At 40.1% G+C, this 27,818-nt stretch overlaps 1 protein-coding gene across 1 annotated transcript; it reads left to right on the plus strand.

The window, feature by feature from the left end:
* The first annotated feature begins 213 nt into the window (after nt 1–213).
* Nucleotides 214–27,612, plus strand: asb16 (ankyrin repeat and SOCS box containing 16). Its single transcript, XM_043675168.2, has 5 exons — nt 214–555; nt 15,140–15,407; nt 17,603–18,095; nt 20,351–20,464; nt 27,072–27,612. Exons 1-5 carry the CDS (start codon nt 246–248, stop codon nt 27,255–27,257), a joined length of 1,371 nt encoding a protein of 456 aa, XP_043531103.2. The 5' UTR covers nt 214–245; the 3' UTR covers nt 27,258–27,612.
* The last annotated feature ends 206 nt before the right edge of the window (nt 27,613–27,818 follow it).

Raw genomic sequence — 27,818 nt, forward strand, 5'->3', positions numbered from 1 at the left:
TACTTACTGTATTCCTTCCTAAATGCATGAACTGGCAATATTTACAGCTTCGCTCTTGGATCTGTTTATATCTCAGTTGCACACACTACCAGATATCTCACCTCAGTGGCCCCTAGATATTTGGTCTTGTGATCCTGTATTTCAACTCATGACTCAATATCAGTCTTAGCCAACGCCAGAGAGCGGCGGTACAGAAACTGATTCAATCTTTATTGTGAATTTCTAGACGCAAGTACATTTCCACCATGTTCAGGGACACGTTTACTTTCACCCCCTCGACACTCCCGTCGTTGAGGTTACAGAGGGAGCTACAGGATTTGGAGGATGAAAGGAGAGCTTTGTACAGATCTCCCAGAAACAGGCAAACTGCCGCTGTCAGTCAAAGTGTATTCAGGGAATCGAGAACGTTGTCACAGCTCTCCAGCGACTCTGCCGTCCACGACGCTTTGTGCAATGGAGATTTGGATAAGATCCGAGTCATCTTCAAGAGTAAAGAGGCGGTTAACGCGACTATACAGACAGTCAGCCATGAACTGAGCTGGTCCCCTGAGCTAGGTATGAATCCATACTCCACATTGACATTCCTGGATGGTGCCAGCCTAAGATAGTTTAAGTCTGACCTCAGTGGCAAAACTTTATGTAGTTGATTAAAATCCTTTTTCCCCTTAATAATTATAGCTGTATCATGTGCAATCGGGATGTGAGGATCACTGACTGAGCTAACGTTTATTATCCATTCCTAATTGTCCATAGGGCAGTTAAGTGTCAACCACACATATTGCTGTGGGTCTGGAGGGGTACGTCGGGTTTTAAGAGATCAATTGTGTTAGGGGACTCTCTAGTCCGAGCTACAGACAGACGTTTCTGTGGCCAGCAGCGAAAAATCACAATGGTGTGTTGCTTCCCTGGTGAAGAATGTTCTCACGGGGGAGAGGGACCAGCAAGAGGTCATTGTCCACATTGGAATCAACTTCGTAGGAAGGGAAAAGGTTGAGATTCTGAAGGGAGATTACAGAGTTAGACCGGAATTTAAAAAGGAGGTCATGGAGAGTAGTAATATCTGGATTACTCCCGGTGCTACGAGCTAGTGAGAGCAGGAATAGGAGGATACAACAGCTGAATGCATGGCTGAGGAGCTGGTGTATGGGAGAAGGATTCACATTTTTGGATCACTGGAATCTCTTTTGGGTTGAAGTGACCTGTACAAGAAGGATGGATTGCACCTAAATTGGAAGGGGACTAATATACTGGCAGGGAAATTTGCGAGCGCTGATTGGGAGGCTTTAAACTAGTAAGGTCAGGGGTGGGGGTTGGGACCCAGGGAGATAGTGAGGAAAGAAATCAATCTGAGACTGGTACAACTGAGAACAGAAGTGAGTCAAACAGTCAGGGCAGGTAGGGACAAGGTAGGACTAAGAAATTAAACTGCATTTATTTCAATGCAAGGGGCCTAACAGGGAAGGCAGATGAACTCAGGGCATGGTTAGGAACATGGGACTGGGATATCATAGCAATTACAGAAACATAGCTCAGGGATGGGCAGGACTGGCAGCTTAATGTTCCAGGATACCAATGCTATAGGAAGGATAGAAAGGGAGGCAAGAGAGGAGGGAGTAAGGCGTTTTTGATAAGGTTTTGCATTACAGCTGTGCTGAGAGAGGATATTCCTGGAAATACAAGCAGGGAAATTATTTGGGTGGAACTAATAGTCAGAGGGAAATTGATAAACAAACCTGTAAGGAGATCTCAGCTATCTGTAAGAACAATAGGGTAGTTATGGTAGGGGATTTTAACTTTCCAAACATAGACTAGGACTGCCATAGTGTTAAGGGTTTAGATGGAGAGGAATTTCTTAAGTGTGTACAAGAAAATTTTCTGATTCAGAGAAAGTGCAAAACTTGACCTACTCTTGGGAAATAAGGCAGGGCAGGTGTCTGAAGTGTCAATGGGGGAGCACTTTGGGGCCAGCGACCATAATTCTATTAGAATTAAAATAATGACTGATAGGGATAGGCCAGATCTAAAAGTTGAAATGCTAAATTGGAGAAAGGCCAATTTTGATAGTATTAGGCAAGAACCTTCGAAAGCTGATTGGGGGCAGATGTTCGCAAGTAAAGGGATGGCTGGAAAATGGGAAGCCTTCAGAAATGAGAAAATGAGAATCCAGAGAAAGTATATCCCTGTCAGGGTGAAAGGAAAGGCTGGTAGGTATAGGGAATGTTGGATGACTAAAGAAATTGAGGGTTTGATTAAGAAAAAGACGGAAGCATATGCAAGGTATAGACAGGATAGATCGAGTGAATCCTTAGAAGAGTATAAAGGAAGTAGGAGTATACTTAGGGGAAAATCAGGAGGGCAAAAGGAGGACATGAGATAGCTTTGGCAAATAGAATTAAGGAGAATCCAAAGGGTTTTTACAGATACATTAAGGACAAAAGCGTAACTAGGGAGAGAATAGGGCCCCTCAAAGATCAGCAAGGCGGTCTTTGTGTGGAGCCGCAGAAAATGGGGTAGATACTAAATGAGTATTTTGCATCAGTATTTACTGTGGAAAAGGATATGGAAAATATAGACTGTGTGGAAATAGATGGTGACACCTTGCAAAATGTCCATATTACAGAGGAAGAAGTGCTGGATGTCTTGAAATGCATAAATGTGGATAAATCCCCAGGACCAGATCAGGTGTACCCTAGAACTCTGTGGGAAGGTAGAGAAGTGATTGCTGAGATATTTGTATCATCGATAGTCACGGGTGAGGGGTCAGAAGACTGGAGGTTGACTAACGTGGTGCCACTGTTTAAGAAAGGTGGTAAGGACAAGCCAGGGAACTATAGATCAGTGAGCCTGATGTCGGTGGTGGGCAAGTTGTTAGAGAGAATCCTGAGGGACAGGATGTACATGTATTTAGAAAGGTGAGGACTGATTAGGGATCGTCAACATGGCTTTGAGCGTGGGAAATCATGTCTCACAAACTTGGTTGAGTTTTTTGAAGAAGTAACAAAGAGGATTGATGAGGGCAGAGAAGTAGATGTGATCTATATGGACTTCAGTAATGCATTTGACAAGGTTCCCCATGGGAGACTGATTAGCAAGGTTAGATCTCACGGAATACAGGGAGAACTAGCCATTTGGATACAGAACTGGCTCAAAGATAGAAGACAGAGGGTGGTGGTAGAGCGTTGTTTTTCAGACTGGAGGTCTGTGACCAGTGGAGTGCCACAAGGATCGGTGCTGGGTCTCCTACTTTTTGTCATTTACATAAATGATTTGGATGCGAGCAGAAGAAGTACAGTTAGTAAGTTTGCTGGGTCCCCTACATTTAATCATTTACGTAAATGATTTGCATGCGAGCATAAGAGGTACAGTTAGTAAGTTAGTAAATTGGAAGTGTAGTGGACAGTGAAGAGGGTTACCTCAGATTACAACAGGATCTTGACCAGATGGGCCATTGGGCCAAGAAGTGGCAGATGGAGTTTAATTCAGATAAATGCGAGGTGCTGCATTTTGAGAAAGCAAATCTTAGCAGGACTTATACACTTAATGGTAAGGTCCAAGGGAATGTTGCTGAACAAAGAGACCTTGGCGTGCAGGTTTATAGCTCCTTTAAAGTAGAGTCGCAGGTAGATAGGATAATGAAGAAGGCATTTGGTATGCTGTCTTTTATTGGTCAGAGTGTTGGGTACAGGAGTTGGGAGGTCATGTTGCGGCTGTACAGGACATTGGTTAGGCCACTGTTGGAATATTGCGTGCAATTCTGGTCTCTTTCCTATTGGAAAGATGTTGTGAAACTTGAAAGGTTTCAGAAAAGATGTACAAGGATGTTGCCGGGGTTGGAGGATTTGAGCTATAGGGAGAGGGTGAACAGGCTGGGGCTGTTTTTCCTGGAGTTTCGAGGCTTAGGGGTGACCGTATAAAGGTTTACAAAATTATGAGGGGCATGGATAGGATAAATAGACAAAGTTTTTTTCCTGGGGTCAGGGAGTCCAGAACTAGAGGGCATAGGTTTAGGGTGAGAGGGGAAAGATATAAAAAAGACCTAAGGGGCAACTTTTTCACACAGAGGGTGGTACGTATATGAAATGACCTGCCCGAGGAAGTGATGGAGGCTGGTATAATTGCAACATTTAAGAGGTATTTGGATGGGTGTATGAATAGGAAGGGTTTGGAGGGATATGGGCCAGGTGCTGGCAGGTGGGACTAGATTGGGTTGGGATATCTGCTCAGCATAGACAGGTTAGACCGAAGAATCTGTTTCCATGCTGTACATCTCTATGACTCTATGACCGGGTAAGGGTGGAAGATTTCCTTCCTTGAATGGTATTAGTGAACCATATGGGTTTTCCCCCCCAACACTAGGCAGTGGATTTGTGGTCATTATTAGACCCTTAACTCCAAATTTCACCATCTGCCGTGGCAGGATTTGAACCCAGAACACTAGCTGAGTTTCTGGATTAATAGTTTTAGTTTATGGATAATTATAGTTTCTCGATTAATAGTTTGGTGACAGTACCAATAAGCTGTTGCTCCCCATAACCTCCCATTGAGATGAGAGATCTGTTCTAATAGTTATTTTAACGGTCCTACTCATAATATGACACATTCGGGAGGAGCAGGTCGGACTTGAACCTGTCCTTTCTGGCCCTACCTCCGCACAGATTGGAACAGTGCATTCTTCACCTTTCCTTACCATATTTATGCCCAATGCCTCTTGTTGCTTCAGAATCTTGCTTATTTTTCTTTCTGTACCCTTCCTCCTTGCTCCCAAGTTCATCCTGCTCAGGTCGAGAGATAGGATACATTGTTCACTGTTCCATCCATTTTTTTTTTTAAATTCAGTTATTGTAATTGAACTAACCATATGCTACTTGCATTTTATTTTAGAAGTTGCAGTTTACGTAATACTTTGTTCAGTAGGAATTTGGGCAAGCTCAGGAACATCTTAATTTTTTACACATCAAAGCACCTGTCACTCTACACCCAGGAATATTATTTGCTTTTGATGTACCGGGAATATAGAAGGAAGACTGTGTCAAACAGCAGGCACTTCTGTACATTATATTTCTTAGTCTGACTTTAAGTTCAATGTTTTAAAACTGCTTTCCAATAGCTGGAGCAGAAACACGAGGTTCTTGGTATTGGTGCAGAGGGAGAGAGACCAGAAGAAACCTTTTAGTTTATTGAGAATGCAGCCAACCATCATTTGTCTTCAAAGGTTTAATGATAAACAATTCCAGTCTAGTTTATGTGTCTAGTTTATATCACCTTTGAAATGTTATTGCATACTGATGGTGATGACTGAATTCAGGCATTAAGATGATTACTGTTGTACCAGGCATTAGTAAATTACTCTACAGATTACCAAGAAACTGCTGTTTACATTTTCATTAATTTATCACCAAAATAGACTATAGTGAGATAGGCTGACTATTGATCATCAGATCTAGCAAATTTGAATTCTCTTAGATCTCTAGTTTCCTTTATAGTCTGCATACTGGGACAGTAAAAAGGCTTCCCTTGAATTATTTGGCTGTCGCATCTTTTATTACAGAGTCTGTTCAAAGAATGTTGGAATAGGCCTTTGACAGGCCCAGCACTATTATTGTTTTTAGACCATTTATGAAATAAGTTGCCCTGCTGAGTGCTGCTTTCTCTAATTAACCTGCCTGCAAACTGCTCAGCTCTTGGTTTTAACATGCACGATGATGTTAACATTTTTTGTCAATTTGCTTATTTTCTTCCAGGCTTCTGGGTGATCCAGCTCTTCTTGTCAGTTTTCCTGCTTCCCTTTCTATTGCTATTTGACTAGACCCCTAAAATATTTATGCACATAACTGATGAATGTTGACATTATTTTTTCTCATTACACATTTTTGTTTAAGGTGAGAATATCATGTGCCATTTAAAAAGTCTTGTTCCCCATCTAAACATCCTATCACTTAATAATTTTCTCCTGTATTTGTTGAGCCCTTGATAACCCATTACTCTAATCCGTGTTCTAAATGCTATTTATACATAAAATCTTCTAAATTGGAGGAAACATTTACATCTAAAATATGACTTTTAGTTTTGACTCAGATGCTGCCTGAACAGATATTTGAAATATTTTGCGTTTTGGATTTCCAGCATCTGCACTATATGATTTTCAGATCCAGTCTATATTAACCCTAGTGTTTTATTGTCAAATAAAGCCAGGAGGCAGAAATAGACCATTCAGTTTCTCAAGTCAGTTCTGTCATTCAAATAGATTGTAGCTGTTTGCTGTTACAGACTCAGTTTATCCAGCTTTGATCCTTGTTTTTTGATGCCCTTGGAACTGTGGAAGGAGGTCGTTGGCAACGACTCAGCTAGACACTCCACTGATTTTCTTCCCTTTAGTGTCTATAATAATTTTTTTTCAGATAATGATCTAATTCCACGATAGAGGCAAAATTCAATCTCAGGTAGTGCATTCAAAGATCCCAACCACTTGTTGCAGAAATGAGCTTTTCCAGCTGTTACTTTTGGTTCTTTTTGCCTATTTCTTTAAAGCAGTGACTTTGGTTCTTGGTTCTTCCACTGATAAGAACTGTTTCTTCAAATCTACACTGTCTAAATTCTTTACAATTCTAAACATTGCAATTGAATTTCCTTTCACTTTCTTCTTCTTTAAGGAGAACAGCCCCCTGTATTTCTAATGCATTGTCACGTCTGAAGTCCATTATCCCTTGCCTTTGAATAATTTCTGCACCATTTCCAATGATTTCCTATTCTTCCTAAAGTATGTTGCCCAAAATTAGACACAAGACTCCAATAGAGGCTAAATCAGAGTTTGATAAAGGTTTGACAAAGCATCCTTGCTTTTGTACTCTGTATTATACTCTATTAATTGTTTTCACAAACTTTGCTGATTTTTGCATATATACCCCACGTGCCTCTGCTGCTGAACCTCTTTAGAATTGAATTTTTAAAAATTTTCTATCCATTTCTTTGTTATCCCTAACAAAATGTATCACTTCACTCTTCTGTCTTACGGCTGACTGGAATAGTGCTCTGAAAATCAAGCCCCACTGTTCCCAAAAGTTAAAGATTTCTGAAAGTTTGCTTTAAAAGATTGCTTCCCAATCATCCTTATCCAGGTATTTCACTTATTTGCAGGAGGCACAGGGTGACTGTTTTCTACTAATGAAAGTCTTTGATTGATCAATTAAAAGTTGCACCTTATAGCACATGGTAAAGGGAAATAAATTGGCTATGTTCAGGTTTGAGATACTTTCCACTGCAGTTCATTCTTGTCCAAGATCCAATGGTTTCTGACTAATTTGTTCACGTTTATTCAAGTACCCAGCAGCCAATCACATACTTGATGGCAGACAGAAGGCCTCTTTTATCAATAACTGGTCACTAGTCCATAGACCAATCAGCTATTTGTTGCCAGCCAAAAGCTCCATCTGTAAACACCCCTGAGTTCTAGCTTTTTTGCAAATGAAGCTTCTGCTACAGCTTAACAAGCAGCTGTGCAAACAATATTTATAATGAGTGTCAGATTACTTGTTTTTTTTCCATAAATACAGCAGTCCTTCAATATTCCTTGGTTTTTAAAACAGTCCTTTTCCCATTTCAAAAATACAGAAAATAGATAGGTACAGTTTGATTTTCTTTTGAAGTCTATCGCTGTCCTCAATATAGTTCACAAAACTTTGCTTTGTGTCCCCTCAAATTGTGAAATTCTGCCTTGCACACTCATGTCAAGATCATAAATATAGATCGAGAAAAACATTAGTCCCAATACTGATCTCTGGGAACCCCATTGTATATCAATCAATCTGATAAACACTGATTCCTCTTTTATGTTTCCTTTTACTGAGCTAACATTGTATCCAGATCCCTTTTATTCCATGACCTTCATCTTTGCTGATGAAGCTATTGTCAAATGGGTTTTGGAAGTACTTTTATACAACATCAACTTCATTAGCCTCAGAAATCCTCTACTACCTTATCAAAAACCTGAACCAAATTAGTTAAACACAATTTGCCCTTTACAAATCCTTGCCAGCTCTCTCTCAATTTATCTACATTTATTGGAATGATTTAATTTTCTCCTCGATTGCCACCTCATAAACTCTTCCCACCAAAGATTAAATTGACTGCTATACCATTGCTAAGCTTATTCTTGCACACATTTCTTGAATAGGGAAGTTACATTTACAGTGGTCGCTATCTCTACATTCCAAAGAGGCTGGTATAATATGGCCAGACCCGTTACTTCTTGAGGTATCTTTGGATGAATCTAATCCAGTTCTCAGGACTTAGCTGCTTTAGGCATAATCAAATGTTTCTAATGTCACCTGTTAGCAGTGTTTGGCCCTTCCAGTGTCTCAGTTACCTCCTATTTCACAACGACTTTGATAGCATTTCCTTACTTGGTAAAAAGCAGATACAAAATGTTCGTTTAGAATTTTACTCCCTCTGCGCATAAATCCCTTTTCACAACCTAATTGACTACTGTTATTTTTATCACCCTTTTACAATTTATAAGCCTATCGAAGACTTTTGATTTCCTTTTTTATATTGGCTTCCAGTCTCTTCTAATTTTCTCTATTTGTTGTTCCTGCTTCCTTTTCACCTGTCATATGTATTTTTATTTGGCTTAATTGTGTTCTGTTCTGTTATCCTTTCTCCCTTATGGAAGTGTACATTGACTGTACCCAACTTAAAGGTAACCTGTTGTATAGTTGCCTGCCAATATTTGATTATAAATTAACTGGTCCAGATCTGCTCTGATATTTTGAATTTGGGGCTCTGCTAATTATTTTTATTGTGAATTGCTCCTTGTTCTTTCTCATATCCTGAAGAAGGGCTCATGCCCGAAACGTCGATTCTCCTGCTCCTTGGATGTTGCCTGACCTGCTGCGCTTTTCCAGCAACACATTTTCAGCTCTGATCTCCAGCATCTCCTTTCTCATATCTAACCAAACCCTTTTGATACTATGATCACATTTCCCCTCTGATACTTCATTTCCATTTAATTTCCCCGAATCAGACCCAACAAATCCCCCTTCCTTGTGCAAAAAGAAACATCCTCATCTTAAAAATGCCTTTTTAAAAAATGATCAATTTTCAAATTTCCAATCAACCCAGCATCTATAACTTTATTGAAAAAGAGGGAATTTTTTTGGGGAATAGAAAAATGAGTTCTAGATTTACATTGGTTTTGATTGGGGAAAAATGCATCAGACTTTCACTCCTAACTGATGTGGATCTGATTGAAGAATGTGCCCACTCTTCTAAAATGCCACTGCCAAAGGAAATAACTTTTCTTTACCTACCTTAATTAGCATTTTTTGAAACACCTATTCTTCCATATTTTTACAAGTTTTGACATGTTAAGGGGTAATTTCTGTGGTAAAAATCTTAACAGTATCTAATTTGAAAGATGAATTTTGTCATCTATGCTTATTTTTAGTCAGAGAACTTCTTTCTATCTCAATGTTATATACCATACAATAAGTACTTGTAGACAAAGACCAGGCATACATATTCTTGTGGGATGGTTATTGCAACCAGCCACCACTATTTGATTCTACTTTGTACTTTCTTACCCACAAAATGCATGCATTTAGTCCCAGATCAAGGCTGTAGTTAAAGATATTTTTATCAATCAGTTCAGATGTGTTATGACACACCACTGGGGCAGATGGATTTTGAACATGAGAATTGCTTTATTGATATTTCCTAATCAGTTTGTTCAGGGCTTTTATTACACACCTCTGTAGCAAATGAGACTTGAATCTGGGGACTCTCCTATGTTCAAGGGATATTACCACTGTTTTATAAGCATCTGCTTTCTATACATATGAATGCAACTGACTAATTAGTTCACAATTCCTGTTTACCATTTAACTTTAACTGCAGGGTATTTAGCACTCTATTAACAAAGTTAAATACTCACACTTGGCACCCTGAGGATTATCCCTGCCCAGGGTCTGTTCTGCAGGTGGAATCAGGGCTGTTGGTTTTTGCTCGGATGTATTATTCTTTCTGCACAATAGACAAAATGCAAAATTCATGGCAGGATTTTAGAAACTGTCGCCTTTTGGAATGTTCAAACCTGCCAGTTATCTGCCAATAGTAGCTTTCTACAAAACAAAGTTAAAAATCACACAACACCAGGTTATAGTCCATCAGGTTTAATTGGAAGCACTAGCTTTTGGAGCGCTGCTCCCTCATCAGGTGATTGTGGAGGATTTTTAACTTTGTACACCCCAGTCCAACACCAGCATCTCCAAATCATCCTACAAAACATACTGTTCAAGTGACGAGAGACAAGACTATTCCAATATCAAACCAAATTTGTATTCCCTGTGGGAAACCTTGTGTGTTCAAACTCATTTTTAGCTATATAGCTAATAAGTACAGGGAAGCAGCCCTTCAGAGAGTAATGAAGAGCATCCTCCTAATTTTCATTAGAATTGCTTGGCTGTTACTGACAGTAGTGTCATTCATATTAATCATATCAATGAACAGTAGATATTCTAATGGGAAGTACTGGATGTTTATTCATTAATGTGTTGGTAGAACAGACTGGTCATGCATATTCTGTGAGGAAGGAGGGGTTGAGGCTTTGATTGAGTTTATGATTTCAAATGAATTTTTTACATTTTGCTCCAGTTAAAGGTTCCAATGTTGAGTTTCACTGCTGCAGTTTTGTATGACTGGGCATTAGACATCAAGATGCAGGCCCTGGACAAAAGGAAGAAGAATCATTGTTATTTTAGGCTTCCATGTTGTGGAGATAAATATTGATTGTATATTAATTGTGTTCAATTGTACTCAAACGGTGAACATGAACTGGGGGTTCACCCTGGTAAATATAAACCAGTTGACCCTATGATTGTTTTGGTGAGGAAGTGTATGTTTGTAATGTGGAACGTTGTCAATAAATGCTTTGAAGAGTTTATAAGGGTTGGTTTGAGCTCTGTTCCCTCCCCACCTGGTTTTCTGGAATGTAACAAAATCAGCAATGTAATGAGTTTTAGTTTCAAAGCCAATAACCATGATAACCAACCTTGGCTTAGTTGTAGCACACATAGAACATAAAACATTACAGCGAAGTACAGGCCATTCGGCCATCGATGTTGCACCAACCTGTGAAATTAATTTGATGCCCATCTAACCTACACCATTCCATTATTATCCATATGTCCAATGTCCATTTTAATGCCTTTTACATCAGTGAATGTGCTACTGTTGCAGGCAGGCCATTCCACGTCCTTACTACTCTCTGAGTAAAGAAACTACCCCTGATATCTGTCCTAAATCAATCACCCCACAATTTAATGCCCTCATGTTAGACTTCACCATCTGAGGAAAAAGACTGTCACTGTCCACCCTATCTAACCCTCTGATTTTCTTATACTTCTCGATTAAGTCACCTGTCAACCTTCTTCTCTCCAATAAAAACAGCCTCAAGTCCCTCAGCCTTTCCTCATAAGACCTTCCTTCCATACCAGGCAACATTTGAGTAAATCTCCTCTGAACCCTTTCCAAAGTTTTCACATCCTTCCTATATTGCGGTGACCAGAACGATATGCAATACTCCAGGTGCGACCTTATCAATGTCTTGTACGTCTGAAGCATGACTTCGTGGCTCCAAAACTCAACCCCCATACCAATAAATGCCAACACACCACACACCTTCTTAACAACTCTATAAACTTGGGTGGCAACTTTCAGGGAATTATGCACCTGGACACTGAGATCACTTGTTCATCTACACTGCAAAGAATTTTACTATTAGCCCAGTACTCTGTATTCCTCTTACTTCTTCTGAAGCAAAGTATCTCACACGTTTCCGCATTAAACTCCATTTGCCACTTCTCAGCCCAGCTCTGCAACTTATCTATGTCCCTCTGTAACCCACAACATCCTTTGGCACTATCCACAACTCTGCCTACCTTAGTGTCATCCACAAATGTACTAACACATCCTTCTACGTCCACAACCAGATCATTTATAAAAATGACAAACAGCAGTGGCCCTAAAACAGATCCTTGTGGTACACCACAAGGATTAATTTTTCCCATCAACAACCACCCTCTGTCTTCATTCAGCTAGCCAATTTCTGATCCAAACCGCTAAATCACCTTTAATTCCAAAACTCCGCATTTTGTGCAATAGCCTACCATGTAGAACCTTACCAAACACTTTTCTGAAATCCATATACACCACATCAACCACTTTACCTTCATCCACCTGTTTTGTCACCTTCTCAAAGAACTCAACAAGGTTAGTGAGGCACAACCTACCCTTCACAAAACTGTGTTGACTATCCCTAATCAAATTATTCCTTTTCAGATGATTATAAATCCTATCTCTTAGAACCTTTTCCAACACCTTACTCACAACCGAAGTAAGGCTCACTGGCCTATAATTACCAGGATTGTCCCGACTCCCCTTCTTAAACAAAGGAACAACATTTGCTATCCTTCAGTCTTCTGGCACGACACCTGTCAACAATGATGACATAAAGACCAAAGCTAAAAGCTGTGCAATCTCCTCCCTGGCTTCCCAGACAATCTGAGGATAAATCTCATCCGGCCCCAGGGTCTTGTCTATTTTCAGATCTTCCAAAATTGCTAAATCCTCATCTTTGTCAACCTCAACCCATCTAATCCAGTAGCCTGTACCTCCGTATTCTCACTAACATTGCCTTTTCCAATGTGAATACTGACAAAAAGTATTCATTACACTCTTCCCCAATGTCCTCAGATTCCACACACAACTTCTCACTACTACCTTTGATTGACCCTAATCTTACTCTAGTCATTCTTTTATTCCTGATATACCTATAGAAGGCCTTGGTTTTCCTTGATCCTATCCGCCAACAGCTTTTCATGTCCCCTCCTGGCTCTTCTTAGCCCTCTCTTTAGATCTTTTCTGGCTAACTTATAAGTCTCAAGCCCCCTAACTGAACCTTCACACCTTATCCTCACATAAGCCGTTTTCTTCCTCTTGACAAGAGCTTCAACTTCTTTAGTAAACCATGGCTTCCTCTCTCGACAACTATCTCCCTGCCTGATAGGTATATACTTATCAAGGATCCGCGTAGCTGTTCCTTGATTGAGCTCCACATTTCAAGTGTCCATCCCGTGCAGCTTCCTTCCCCATCCTATGCATCCTAAATCTTGCCTAATCGCATCATTATTGCCTTTCCTCCAGTTATACCTCTTTCTCTGAGGTATATACTTATCCCTGCCCATTTCTATTGTAAACATAACCAAATTGCGGTCACTATTGCCAAAGTGCTTACCTACCTCCAAATCTAACACCTGGCCGGGTTCATTCCCCATTACCAAATCCAATATGGCATTCCCTCTTGTTGGTCTATCCACTTACTGTGTCAAAAACCCTCCTGCACACATTGAACAAAAACTGACCAATCTAAACTACTTGAACTATAGTTTTCCCAGTCAATATTGGGGATGTTAAAGACTCCCATAACAACTACACTGTTATTCTCGCTCCTATCGAAATCATCTTTGCTATCCTTTCCTTTACATCCCTGGAACAATTCAGAGGCTTATAGAAAGCTCCCAACAGGGTGACCTCACCTTTCCTGTTTCTAACCTCAGCCCAAACTACCTCAGTGGATGAGTTCTCAAGCGTTATCTCAGCTGCTGTAATACTACCCTTGATGGACAATGCCACACCCCCACCCCACCTTTTATCATCTTCTCTGTTCTTACTGAAACATTTAAAATCCCGGAATCTGCAACAACCATTCCTGTCCCTCCTTTAGCCATGTCTCTGAAATGGCCACAACATCAAGATCCCATGCCTCAGTCAAAACACACAGGTAAATGTCTTAGTCTGGGGACTGGAGCAAATAATATGGATGACGGCTCGGTGCATTATAATGGAGATTCTGTCTTTTGCTTCTGTCTGTCCTCTCAGGAAAGTGTAAAATAACCTCTTGCATTAGCTGAAGAAGAGAAATGTAATTCTTCCACTTTCATTGCTTGTTAAGTATTTGAAAGACAAAACTGCAGAGAAAGAATAGGGAAGTGTATGAAAAATGTTGCTCTTTGAAAGGGTCGGTATAGACTTGGGGGGCGGCACGGTGGCACAGTGGTTAGCACTGCTGCCTCACAGCGCCAGAGACCCGGGTTCAATTCCCGCCTCAGGTGACTGTGTGGAGTTTGCACGTTCTCCCCGTGTCTGCGTGGGTTTCCTCCGGGTGCTCCGGTTTCCTCCCACAGTCCAAAGATGTGCACGTCAGGTGAATTGGCCATGCTAAATTGCCCGTAGTGTTAGGAAAAGGGGTAAATGTAGGGGAATGGGTGGGTTACGCTTCGGCGGGTCAGTGTGGACTTGTTGGGCCGAAGGGCCTGTTTCCACACTGTAAGTAATCTAATCTAATCTAATCTAAAAATAGATCCCTCTGCTAAATTATTCTATGATTCACTATCATTCATCCTTCAACCAAACAAAAACCAGATTATCTGGTACTTACCTCAGTGCAGGAACTTGGAATGAACAATTATGTTTCCATGTTTCCCTATATTAACAAAGCTGACTATATTTCAAAAGTTCTTCAATGGCTGTAGGAGGTGCATTTTTAACATAAGTCTCTCTTACCTGATTAGTTTGCACACAGAATCTGGCTGGAGGTAAAAGCGAAGTGAGTGGGTGCTTTTGCAATTTTTTTGAGAGAACATCTGTTCTTACAAAGTGAAGATGAAGTTTCAATTTATTAATAAAAGGGAAAAGAGCTCTGGAGAGCAGGAAGGTGGATTTTTTGACCAACACCATTCTAGACTAGAGAACGAGTCAATAGGTTGTATGATTTCTATTATATTTACAATTCTGAGAACAATAACATTGAATTCCTGCTGTAATTACATTTACAACACCTCTTCAAATTTAACTCCACCTTGCAGTCATCATACTATTCCTAGAATAACTTATGTTGTGAATTTTTACTGATTGATGTAGGCTTAATTTTGCTCTGTCCTACATTCAAGAGGCCTCTTGAGTCAAACAATTTCTTTTAGTCATGGCCAATTTAATAAAGTTGCAGTATTATACACACTTTTGAGGCCTTACCAGATATGCTTTGCAATGCATTTTAATGGACATACGATCTATTTTTGTATTACAGGTCTTTGGTCACTGATCTCCAAACAGAAGCAGACATCTGCACTTCATATTGCTGCAGAGCGAGGACATACAGCTTGTGTGAAACACCTGTTGGGGCATGGTGCTGATGTAAATGCTGCCCCTGGAGGAGCAACTGCCTTGCATATTGCCTGCGCCAATGGCCACACTGAATGCGCCCAGCTTTTGCTCAGTATTGGTGCTAATCCCAATGCAATCTCTGAAGACGGGTATGCTCCTTTGCACCTGTGCACCAGTCCCGAGACCTTTCTGTAAGTATGTTTCTTGGTTACACATTGTTAAATTGCAGCTGATTGCTAGCGCAAAGAGCTCTTTTTTCTCTGTGCTTAGATGTAGAACTCAGGACATTCGAGAAATGCACAGTATAATGTTTCTATGTATACATATATTCCAATGTTAGGAAACCAAGTAACAGAGATGATATTAACCCTTTAACTGTATTTTTATAGCAAATATAAACATAGGTCCAAGTCCATATCAGTAAAATACACGTATAGATATCAAAATGTGCACTACTGTTGCATGAAAATTGCCATTAAACACTACGATGCACTTTACCCAATACTTCCTCATGCCATATCTGATCTCAATCAAAGCAGCTTGAGTAAGAAGTAAAATTGAATAAGGTGATTCCTTGGAAAGGTGAGGAAGAGGATGTTGCTGCACTAATCACCTGGATTGCTATTCCATATTTTTCATGTCTGGCAATAAGGTCAATGAGGTAGCGAGGACAATAGTTCAGTTTTATTTTAAGCGCCTCAGGACATTCCAATGTGCTTCACAGCTCATGAATAATTGTTAAAGTACAGTCACCGTTGATTAGTATTTAAACATGGAATAAATTTCCATTGACCAAGGTCTTGCAAATGAGACAACTGATTAATTTTTTTTGGTGGTTGAGGAATAACTTTATTATGTCACTAGAGGGACTTGCTGCCTCTTCACTGAAGAGTGCTAGAAGAACTTTTACATAACCTGAACAGCTATAGGCCTTCCATTCAGTATCTGGCATTTATAACGATGAGGCCATCCTTCAGTGCTGCACACAAGTGCCAGCCTAGAGTCTGTGCTCAAGTCCTGCACTACAGAAGTAAGAATGCTATTACTGAGTCAAGCTGACACTAGTGACTCTTTACCTGCTCATCTTTCATCTTATTTAGGATACAGAGTTCAGAATGTGTGTAAAATAAATCTGAACAGTACTGTGATCAGTGATTGGAGATGCAGTGAGACTATCCATTGCTATTATCCTCCATATTGTTGAACTATTCCTTCTGCATCCTTCTGCAACATGCCCAATTGTCTTTGTCAAGTGTTCTCATTTCAAGTTTATTTTAATGAATTTAAGTTAGAAATTGTATAATGAGTGCATATATGAAATGGCACCTGCTTCTGATGAATGTCACTGAATGACATTCAAAGGGGCTGAACTAATGAGCAGAGACATGACTATTCTAGGGGACACAGTTTAAAAATAAGCTGTTTCCCACTTAAGATAGAGGAAAGGAGGAGTCTATTTTTCTCCGAGAAGACCAAGAATCTTTGAAACCTTCTTCATCAGAGAGTGATGGACGCAGTGTAATTGAATGCTTTCACAGCTGAAGTAGATAGATTTATGACCAAGCTGGAGTTAAAGGTTATTGCGGGTAGGCGGGAATATGAATTTGAGGCCGCAATCAGATCAACCATGATCATGTTGAATGGTGGAGAAGATTAGAGGGGTTGATTCTGCTTTGAATTTGTGTGGTTTTACATACTTCCACTGTACTGAAGATTCTGACAATTAAATAAATCAGGAATAAAGAGCTAGCATCAGTAACTAATACTAAGTAGTTCATTATATTGTCATTTTAGGGAAGAAAATCTTTGTCCCTACTTGATTTGGGACTTCAGGCCAGTGGCTGACTCTGAACTGCCCTCGGAAATGGCCTAACAAGCTATCAGGGAATAGGCAATAAACATGTCGCCTACATCTTGTGAATTAATAGAAAAATATTGAAACATATCAAATGCAATTAACAACATCAATGATCATGCGTACCTTTTAATACTGTCCCCTTATTCTTTCCCTGAAAATCAGAGCTAAATAAGTATAAATATGTATGAATATATTTGAGGATTTCTGGCAAACATTTTTCACCCAGAGGCTGCTGGGAATCTGGAGTGTGCTGCCTGGGAGCAGAGGTTAAAAGGGTTAAAAATACTTGGATTATGATATGAAATGTCATAACATTCAAGGCTATGGGGTAACTGCAGGAAAGTGCCATTAGTATAGATTTAGATTAGTTTTTGTCAGTGCAGATTCACTGGGTCAAAGGGCTTATTCTGTACTGTATGGTTTTGTGATTCAGTATATAACACCAACATCAGGGACAGTAAAAGAACATTCTAGAAATTGAAGAAATGCTTATGATATGTATCATCTAATTCTCCATGTGCATTTCAGATGTGCTAAGCTCCTGTTGGAACATAATGCCAGAGTTAATCTGCAGACCAAAGACAGAGAGAATACACCACTTCATATAGCTGCAAAACATGGTTTAGACAAACATGTGGACCTTTACCTGAACTATTGTGCTTACAGTCACAAGAAGAACCGAGAAGGCGAAACTGCACTAAATGCTGCGTGCTCATATGCTGACAAGCCTGAGGCTTTTGGCAGATATTACAAAGTCTGTAAAATGTTGATTAATTGGGGAGCCAATGTGAAAACTGCTGGGAAAAAAAATCACACACCACTCCACAATGCATGTGGGAATGGGCACCCCGATATTGTCGAGCTTTTGTTATTGCATGGTGCCTCTGTAAATGCCAAGAACAGTGCTGGCTACACCCCAATGGACTGCATTTTACAAGCAGTCGAAGATTACTTGGAACAGCATCCTGAACGAATTGTTGTAGATCTGTTGAACCATGGTGCAGGTCCTGTTGACCCGAAGGTATTCTGACTTTGCAATTAATGTGTGATGTGAAGCTGTGTCATGGAGCTGTTAAACAGTTTTTGGGCTGAGAAGTAACATGCACAGGGGATACTAGTCTTAATGTAGCTGTCCACAAACCTGCAAGAATAAGTGTGACTTTAGTTTTACAGACCACCCAGAATAATATTAAGTAGCGTTTTTTAAAAATGCGTTACTTACAATCCCATGAATTTTGTGCCTGGTAAGCTAAATGTGATAGCTAGCCCCATGGTATTTGACTATGCTGAAATATTGGTGTGATTGCTTGTCAAATATTACAGTGAAAGTTTTCCTTTTGTGACTTTTTTTCCTCTCCTATTCTCCTAAAGGGTTTTATGAACTTGCAAATTGGGAGTAGAAATAGGTTATTTGGCCACTTGAGCCTGCTCTGCCATTCAGTAAGGTGGTGTTAGTGTGTTGTTAGTGTTACGAATCACACATTCCCATCAACCATGATATCTTTTGATTTCTTTTCCTAACACGAATCTAGTTCCAAGAAGAGTTATGGGACTCAAAACTTAACTCTGTTTTTCTCTGTCCACAAATGCTGCCAGACCTGCTGAGTTTATCCAGCACTTACTGTCTTTATTTTAGAATCTATCAAAACTCCACCTTAAAAATATTCAAGGATCCTGCCTCTCCTGTGTTCTGAAGCAGAGAGTTTCAAAATCTCACAGCGTTCTAAGAGACAAAAATCTCCTCATCTCTATTCTGAAAGGGTTACCCTAATTTTAAAATGGTACGCTTTAGTTCTGGACTCCCTTACAAGAGGAAACATCTCTTCCATATCTATCTTGTCAAGACCATTCAGAATCTTTTATATTTCAGTCAGATCACTCTTCACTCTTCTGAACCTCAGAGTTGTCTATCAAACCTTTCTTCATAAGACAACTTACTCATTTCCTCATAATAAACCTGAATCACCTGCAATGTACTTACATCCTTCCTTAAATGAGAACAAAATTGTAGTCTCACCAAGGCTTGATATAATTGAAACAAAACACCTTTATTTTTTTATTCATTTCCTCCTGTAATGAAGAATAGTATTCCATGGTCTTAATTACCTGCTGTACCTACAAACTAACTTTATTGTGACTCATGCACTGGAGCACCTCGATCTTTCTAGAACATTGCCCATATTCAGTTATTCTCCATTTAAATAATGCCTTTCTAAATTCTTCCTGACAAAGTGAACTACTTCATATTTTCCCACATTATATTTCCATCTGCCCAAATTTTACCCACTCACCTGGCCTGTCTATATTGTATGCAACCTCATTATGTTATGTTTGCAGCATACTTTCCTAACTATCTTTGTGTCATTTAGCTACCATGCCTTGGCTCCTCTCATTCAAGTCACTGATATAAATGATAAAAAAGTTGAGGTCCTAGCAGAGACTCCTGCAGATCCCAGCTGTCACATTTGTCAATGTGAAAAGAACCCCGTTTATGCAAACTGTTTTATTTTCTGCCAGACAGCCAATCTTCTATCCATGTTATAAACTATCACCTGTACTGTGAGGGCCTTAGCTTATTGGCCTTTTGCTTGCTATTGTTGCTGTTGACTGATTGTGAGAGGAGAAAGATATAAAAGAGACCTAAGGGTACGTGTATAGAATGAGCTGCCTGAGGAAGTGGTGGAGGCTGGTACAATTGCAACATTTAAAAGGCACCTGGATGGGTATATGAATAGGAAGGGTTTAGAGGGATATGGGCCAATCGCTGGCAGGTGGGACTAGATTGGATTGGGATATCTGGTCGGCGTGGACGAGTTGGACCAAAGTCTGTGCAACTCTATGACTCTATGATTGCACTTTTGTATCTTCTCAATGTTGCTATTATCCATGCCTAAACCTCATAAAGTGTTGCTGGTTATTAAACCACCTAACATACACTCAATCCAGTCCTCACCTGACATCCATACATAACATTTCGAATCAGTATTGTTGGGTCAAACTCGCACTGATATTCCCCCTCTCTACACTGTAATTTGTGATTCTCCTGCTCCCTCAATGACTAAGATCATTTCACTCAATATTGGTCTGGAATGAAACCTGGAAGTTTCTTAGTCTGTGTACGGTTCAGTTCTTCATTTAGCCATCACCATACTTCTACAATTTGTCCCAAAGCCATAATGCTTGCACCTCTAGTATTTCTTCCATTGGGTCTAATGTTTATATGATAATCAGTAGTTCAGGACAAATGTAATGATGCACAATTTGTGTACTTTTCAGATGCTTAAACAATGTGCAGTGTCTCCGTGGACAATGGAAGCTCTGTTAAATACCTATGAGGTTATACCACTTTGTGACTCTTGGATTGAGTCAGTACCCCTTGATGTATGGCAGGTACGTGCAGTAGAATGATACCTTAATTAACAATCTCTACACATTCTACAGTTAGTACTGGAGATCGGTGAAGCAAACACATTTTTAATAATTGAGAATAAAGCACTAACTGTAACTATTTTATGTCAATGATAAACTCATAAGAGAACATTTACAGTGGAAGTATTGTCATCACTGCTGATGCTTATAGTATCCTTTCTGATATACTTTATTTACCAGATCCATTTAGACTTGGTTAAACTAAAAAATACTTAAATGAGTGGTTTAATTCCTCAGATGAGTACTGTTGTACTTGACCTATCCTAAATGGAGGATCCCCTGAATGCAGGGAATAAACAGGCTTTGTAAGGGTCAGATGTATAATAAATATCTGAACTATTGACTTCAAGCGTCAACTCTTTTATACTGAGATTGGTTCACGTGTGGAATGAAAAAATCCATGCCTTTTAAATTTGGGGATGGCATCACATATATTGACCATTAGATTGCAAAATTCGTCAAAACATAAAATAATAGATGAATAGCTGGAAATAACTTCTGCATTCAAATAATCATATTCCATGTGCCACGAAGACTCTTAGACTTTAAACGTTGACTGAATGAGAGAGGAGCCAAATATTACTAATAAAAGGCAAACATGGACCAGTGAAAAATTCAGTGGCAACATTTGTTTTTATTTATTCAGGGGATTTGGGTATTGCTGGCTATATCAGCATTTATAGCTTATTGCTAGTTGTCCAGAGGTAAGTTAAGAGTCAACCATATTGCTGTGGGTCTGGAGTCATATGCAGGCCAGACCAGCTAAGGATGACAGATTATCTTCCCTAATGGGCATTAGTGAGCCAGATTGGTTTTCACGATATCAACAGTGGTTAGATCGCTTTTTATTCTGGATTTCTCCACTTTCAGCAGAGTGAACATATTTTCTCCTTTTCACACCTATTATTAACATCTATTTTATATCTCCATCATTGCTTTACCACCATTAACATTCGCTTTGTTGTTTACTTTGGGCATCCATCCTTCCCACTCACTCTTCCTCCCTCTTTGTCAACATTTCCCAGAATCTTTCAGTTCCAAAGAGTCATATCAGACTCGATACATTAACTGTGTTTATCCCTCCACAGATGTGGCAAGACCTGCTGAGTTTCTCCAGCATGTTTGATTTCTCATAGAGTCATAGAGACGTACAGCATGGAAACAGAGCCTTCGGTCCAACCCGTCCATGCCGACCAGATATCCCAACCCAATCTAGTCCAGCACCCGGCCCATATCCCTCCAAACCCTTCCAATTCATATATCCATCCAAATGCCTGTTAAATGTTGCAATTGTACCAGCCTCCATCACATCCTCTGGCAGCTCATTCCATACACGTACCACCCTCTGCGTGAAAACATTGCTCCTTAGGTCTCTTTTATATCTTTCCCCTCTCACCCTAAACCTATGCCCTCTAGTTCTGGACTCCCTGACCCCAGGGAAAAAACTTTGCCTATTTATCCTCTCCATGACCCTCATAATTTTGTAAACCTCTATAAAGTCACCCCTCAGACTCTGACGCTCCAGGGAAAACAGCCCCAGCTTGTTCAGCCTCTCCCTGTGGCTCAGATCCTCCAACCTTGGCAGCAAACTTGTAAATCTTTTCTGAATCCTTTCAAGTTTCACAACATCTTTCCGATAGGAAGGAGACCAGAATTGCATGCAATATTCCAACAGTGGCCTAACCAATGTCTTGTACAGCCGCAACATGACCTCCCAACTCCTGTACTCAATACTCTGACCAATAAAGGAAAGCATACCAAACACCTTCTTCACTATCCTATCTACCTGTGACTCCACTTTCAAGGAGCGAAGAACCTGCACTCCAAGGTCTCTTTGTTCAGCAACACTCCCTAGGACCTTACCATTAAGTGTATAAGTCCTGCTAAGATTTGCGTACCCAAAATGCAGCACCTCGCATTTATCTGAATTAAACTCCATCTGCCACTTCTTAGCCCATTGGCCCATCTGGTCCAGATCCTGTTGTAATCTGAGGTAACCCTCTTCGCTGTCCACTACACCTCAAATTTTGGTGTCATCTGCAAACTTACTAACTGTACCTCTTATGTTCGCATCCAAATCATTTATGTAAATGACAAAAAGTAGAGGGCCCAGCACCCGATCCTTGTGGCACTCCACTGGTCACAGGCCTCCAGTCTGAAAAACAACCCTCCACCACCACCCTCTGTCTTCTACCTTTGAGCCAGTTCTGTATCCAAATGGCTAGTTCTCCCTGTATTCAATGAGATCTAACCTTGCTAATCATTCTCCTATGGGGAACCTTGTTGAACGCCTTACTGAAATCCATTAGATCACATCTACTGCTCTGCTCTCATCAATCCTCTTTGTTACTACTTCAAAAAACTCAATCAAATTTGTGAGACATGATTTCCCATGCACAAAGCCATGTTGACTATCCCGAATCAGTCCTTGCCTTTCCAAGTACATGTACACCCTGGCCCTCAGGATTCCCTCCACCACTGAGGTCAGGCTCACCGGTCTATAGTTCCCTGACTTGTCTTTACCACCTTTCTTAAACAGTGGCACCACGTTTGCCAACCTCCAGTCTTCCGGCACCTCACCTGTGACTATCGATGATACAAATATCTCAGCAAGAGGCCCAGCAATCACTTCTCTACCTTCCCACAGAGTTCTCGGGTACACCTGATCAGCTCCTGGGGATTTATCCACCTTTAACCGTTTCAAGACATCTAGCACTTCTTCCTCTGTAATATGGACATTTTGCAAGATGTCACCACCTATTTCCCTCCAGTCTATATCTTCCATATCCTTTTCCACAGTAAATACTGATGCAAAATATTAATTTAGTATCTCCCCCATTTTCTGCGGCTCCACACAAAGACCGCCTTGCTGATCTTTGAGGGGCCCTATTCTCTCCCTAGTTACGCTTTTGTCCTTAATGTCATTTTGTCCTTAAGATGGGCCCTTTGGATTTTCCTTAATTCTATTTGCCAAAGCTATCTCATGTCCCCTTTTTGCCCTCCTGATTTCCCCCTAAGTATACTCCTACTTCCTTTATACTCTTCTAAGGATTCACTCGATCTATCCTGTCTATACCTGACATATGCGTCCTTCTTTTTCCTCAGAATAGAGCAGTTGTTTTGGGAATCTGGTGTCAGGTGTTTGACAGACGTATCCCATCCAACAGAACTGGTGTAGAAATGATTACCACCTCAAATGCTGCACAAATTGGCTTGTGGGAAGACAGTGCTGTTGGACTACCTTTCCCTCCATTTGATTTGGAGGATCTTGCAAAGGCACTGCTGGTGACAAGAACATGAGACCATAAGAAATAGGAGTAGGCCATTCAGCTCCTCAAGGCAGCTCCACCATTCAGTAGGATCATGGCTGATGTGACCTTCCTAATGTCCACTTTCCTGCTCTTTTCCTGAATTCCTTGGTTTTCCTACTGATCAAGAAACCATGTATCTCTGTCTTGAATATACATAAGGACTCTGCCCCATAGCTGTGACGCAAGGAGTTCGGAAGAGTCAGAATCCTTTAAGAGGGTTCCTTCTCATCTCAGTCTTAAATTGGTGCCCCTTTATTTTGAGATTAGGACCTCCGGTTTGAGATTCTTCCATGAGGGGAAATATTCTCTAAGCATTTACCCTAGCAAGCACCTTTAGCATCCTATATGTTTCAATGAAGTCACCTCTTCTCAACTCCAGTGAGTAGAATCCCAACCTGTTTCACCTTTGCTCATAAAGCAACCCCCCATGCCAGAGATAATCCCAGTGAACCTTCTCTGAACTGCTTCCAATGAAATGATATCTTTCCTTAAATAAGGGGACCAAAAATTCTCATAATACTTCAAATATTGTCTCACCAGCATCTTGTACGGTTGCAGTAAAATTTTCTGAGTCTTATACTCCAGCTTTCTTGAAATAAACGCCAACATTCCAGTCGCCTTCCTGATTAACTGCTACACCTGTGTGCTACCTTTCTGTGTTTCATGCACAAGTCCCTTTGTGTTACAGTTTTTCTCCATTTAAGTGACACTTTGTTATTTTGTTCTTCCTTCCAAAATTATCAACTTCTCATTTCCCACATGATACTCTATTGGTCAACTCATTGCCCATTTACTTAACCTTTCAATATCTCTATAAATTGTTTGTATCCTTCTCTCAACCTGCCGTTTAACATATTTTTGTGTCGTCTACAAATTTGGCTGCAATACATTCACTTCCCTCCTCCAAGTCAACGTATATGTAAACAGTTGTGGTTCCAGCACTGATCCCTGTGGAATACCACTGGTTACGGGACAGCAGCCTGAAAAACATCCCTTATCCCTATTCACCATTTCCTGCCCATCAGCCAATTCTCTATTCTTGTCAATATCCTGCCTCGAACAGCATCGGCTCTCGTTCTTCTAACATTTTGTGAGGTGCCTTGTTGAACACTTTCAGGTAGTCCAAATATAACAAATTTTCTGGACCACCTCTATCTAACCTGGTTGAGACTTGCTCAAAAATCTCTAATAAATAATAGGATCCCTACAATGCAGTAAGAGGCCATTCATCCCATAAAGTCTGCACCTCCTATGACCATCCACCCAGATTCAGCATATCCCAACCCTGGACTTCACAGGGCAATTTAGCCTGGCCAATCCACCTGTACATCTTTGGATTGTGGGAAAACTGGTGCACTTGGAGGAAACCCACGCAATCCCAGAAAGAATGTGTAAACTCCACACAGACAGTCATCCGAGAATGGAATCAGACCTGGGTCCCTGGTGCTGTGAGGCAGCAGCGCTAATCACTGAGCCACCATGCCACTCCCAAGTCAGAGATGATTTCCCTTTCATCAAGCCATGCTGACTCTGTTTGATTAGGCTATGATTTTCCAAATATTCTGCTATTACTTCTTCAACAATTGATTCCAATACTTTTCCAACAACAGATGTTAGACGAATTGGCCTATTGTTACTTACTTTTTGCTTCCCTTTTTGAAGAGGAGTGTCACATTTGCAGTTTTTCAATCCTCTGTTACTTTTCCAGAATCCAAGGATTTTTTGGGAAAATTACAACCAATGCATCCATTTTCTCTGCAGCTATCTCCTTGGGGATCCCAGGATGTGAGCCACCAGGGCCAGGCGACTTATCTGCCTTTAACCCCATTAGTTTGTCCCATACTACTTCTTTGGTGATAGTGATAATACTTAATTCCATATCCATATTCTTTAGAATTGATGGAATGGTTGAAATATCTTCCACTGTATTTCTTGAATATTTTAAGCTGCTCCCTGTAGGCTGTCAAGTCTCCAAAGCGTATAGAGGAGAATAGTGATGAACTTCAAGCGAACCTACTGACTGGTGGAATGAGTGAGCATGTGACGAGTGAAATTTATGTCATGTAAGAAAGTGTGAAATGGTTTATTTCAGTGTGAAAAATCAAGATCTCAGTATAAATAAAGAACACAGTTCTGGACAGTAGAATTGTTGAAGGTGATCATAGATTGAGAAAGTTTTTAAAAGAAATTTGCCATCTGGGCTTTCAAAATATTGGGAATGCAAAAGCAAGAAAGCTTTGATCTGCCTTTATAAAACACTAATTTGACGTCAACTGATGTAATGTGTCAGATTCTATATACCACACTTTAGGAGGATGTAAAGGCTGAGGGAGGATGCAGAAAAGATTCATTAAAAATGCTTCCAAGGCTGAGAGTTTTAGTTAAATGGATAGGTTTGAGAAATTGGCCTGTTCTTCCTAGGGAAGGGAAGGTCAAGAGGAGATTTGATAGAGGTGTTTAAAAGCATGAGGGGTTAAGGTTGGGCAGATAGAGAGGAATTGTTTTCATTGCCAGAAGGCATTGCCAGAGAGGACACCAATTTAAAGTGATTGTCAAAGGAACCACCAGCAACTTGAGGAAAAACTGATTTATGCAACAAGTGGTTAGGATCTGTAATGCACTGCCTGAGAGTATGGTCGAAGTGGATTCCATTGTGGCTTTGCAAAGGGAGTTGGATAAACACTGAAAGGAAGAAAATTTGCAGGGTCATGTGAAAATGCGAAAGTAGCTCCAAGTAAACTGTTCATGCAGAGAGTCAGAGTGACCACACTGGGCCAATTAGATTCTTCCATTGAACAAAGATTTAATTTCATCAATTGGTGTCGCTCCTCTCAGTTGATCCTTGTAGTCTTCACGTGTCTCTAAAATAAGCGTGTACAAACCTCGAAATTATAGACTCTGAACTCACATTGGAATTGCAAAGTGAAAAGCTAAAATAGTTTGTTACTTAAGAGATTGCATAGATTCTGGATTTTATTTTACTGATAATATCTCTTGTGATAAAGGATATCAACTCATTTAAAAGGAATATTTGTAAAGGAAAAATGTGAAAGCGTAGAGATAGTCTGAAAAAATGGTATTCGAGTAAACATTTCATCAATTTTACTGGTTCTGCATAGATGCAATGGGCCAAATGGCCTCCTGCTATCCTATAAAGTTTTAAATCTACAATCCATCTAATATTTTCTAATTAGTTAATTTATGGTAACAGAGTTCACAGAATTGACTTTAAACAAGATCTTTATGCTTTTCTACAGAAACATCAAGTTTTCTATGAATCCATTATACAAATGATCAACAAACCTCGTTCTCTTCAGCACCTTGCACGCTGTGCCTTAAGGAACTATCTTGGAACTAGATGCCATTCAGTGATACCACAACTACAGCTTCCAAATAGCTCTGCAGAATTTCTACTGTTGAAACTTGAAGGCTATATCAAGTGAAGAAGTTTAGAATACTTTGTTACATTTTCTAGTTTTTTCTGAATGAGTCCTCCAGGTTACATGCAACAACTAAAATGTATTTCTGTGCTTTACTTTGGATTGTTTTTCACAATCTGTCAAATATATTATGCTTATTTATTTGACAGTTTAACTAATACGGGAAGCTTAACTAGTCAACTATGGGAGAAAAATGCCAATTTTCAATGTGTTGGCAAGAGCCCACATACTACTCCCTTTTCTTCAGTCTGCCACTTAAGAGCAGCAGCTGTTGCCTAATTATAGTTGCAAAAATATTTAGCTTGCCAATTTTTTTCTTCTGCTGAAAGCATTGAGTCTTTCCCTTGCTGTGTTTCAGTATCATCATCTTGTACCTCACTCAAGTTTTTTTTAGTCATTCATGTGATGTGGGCAATACTGACAAAGTCAGCATTTAATACCATTTCTGAATGCCTTTGCAAAGACAGTAGTGAGGCGCTTTGAACAATTGTGGTCCATGTGGTGTTGAGGCATGCAGTGTTGTTCCGAGAGATGTCCAGAGTTTTGAGCCAGTGACATTAACTG

The sequence above is a fragment of the Chiloscyllium plagiosum genome, unplaced genomic scaffold, assembly GCF_037043375.1.
Source record: "Chiloscyllium plagiosum isolate Xiang-an unplaced genomic scaffold, Cpla_swu_hap1 HiC_scaffold_32, whole genome shotgun sequence".
Taxonomy (NCBI): Eukaryota; Metazoa; Chordata; class Chondrichthyes; order Orectolobiformes; family Hemiscylliidae; genus Chiloscyllium; species Chiloscyllium plagiosum.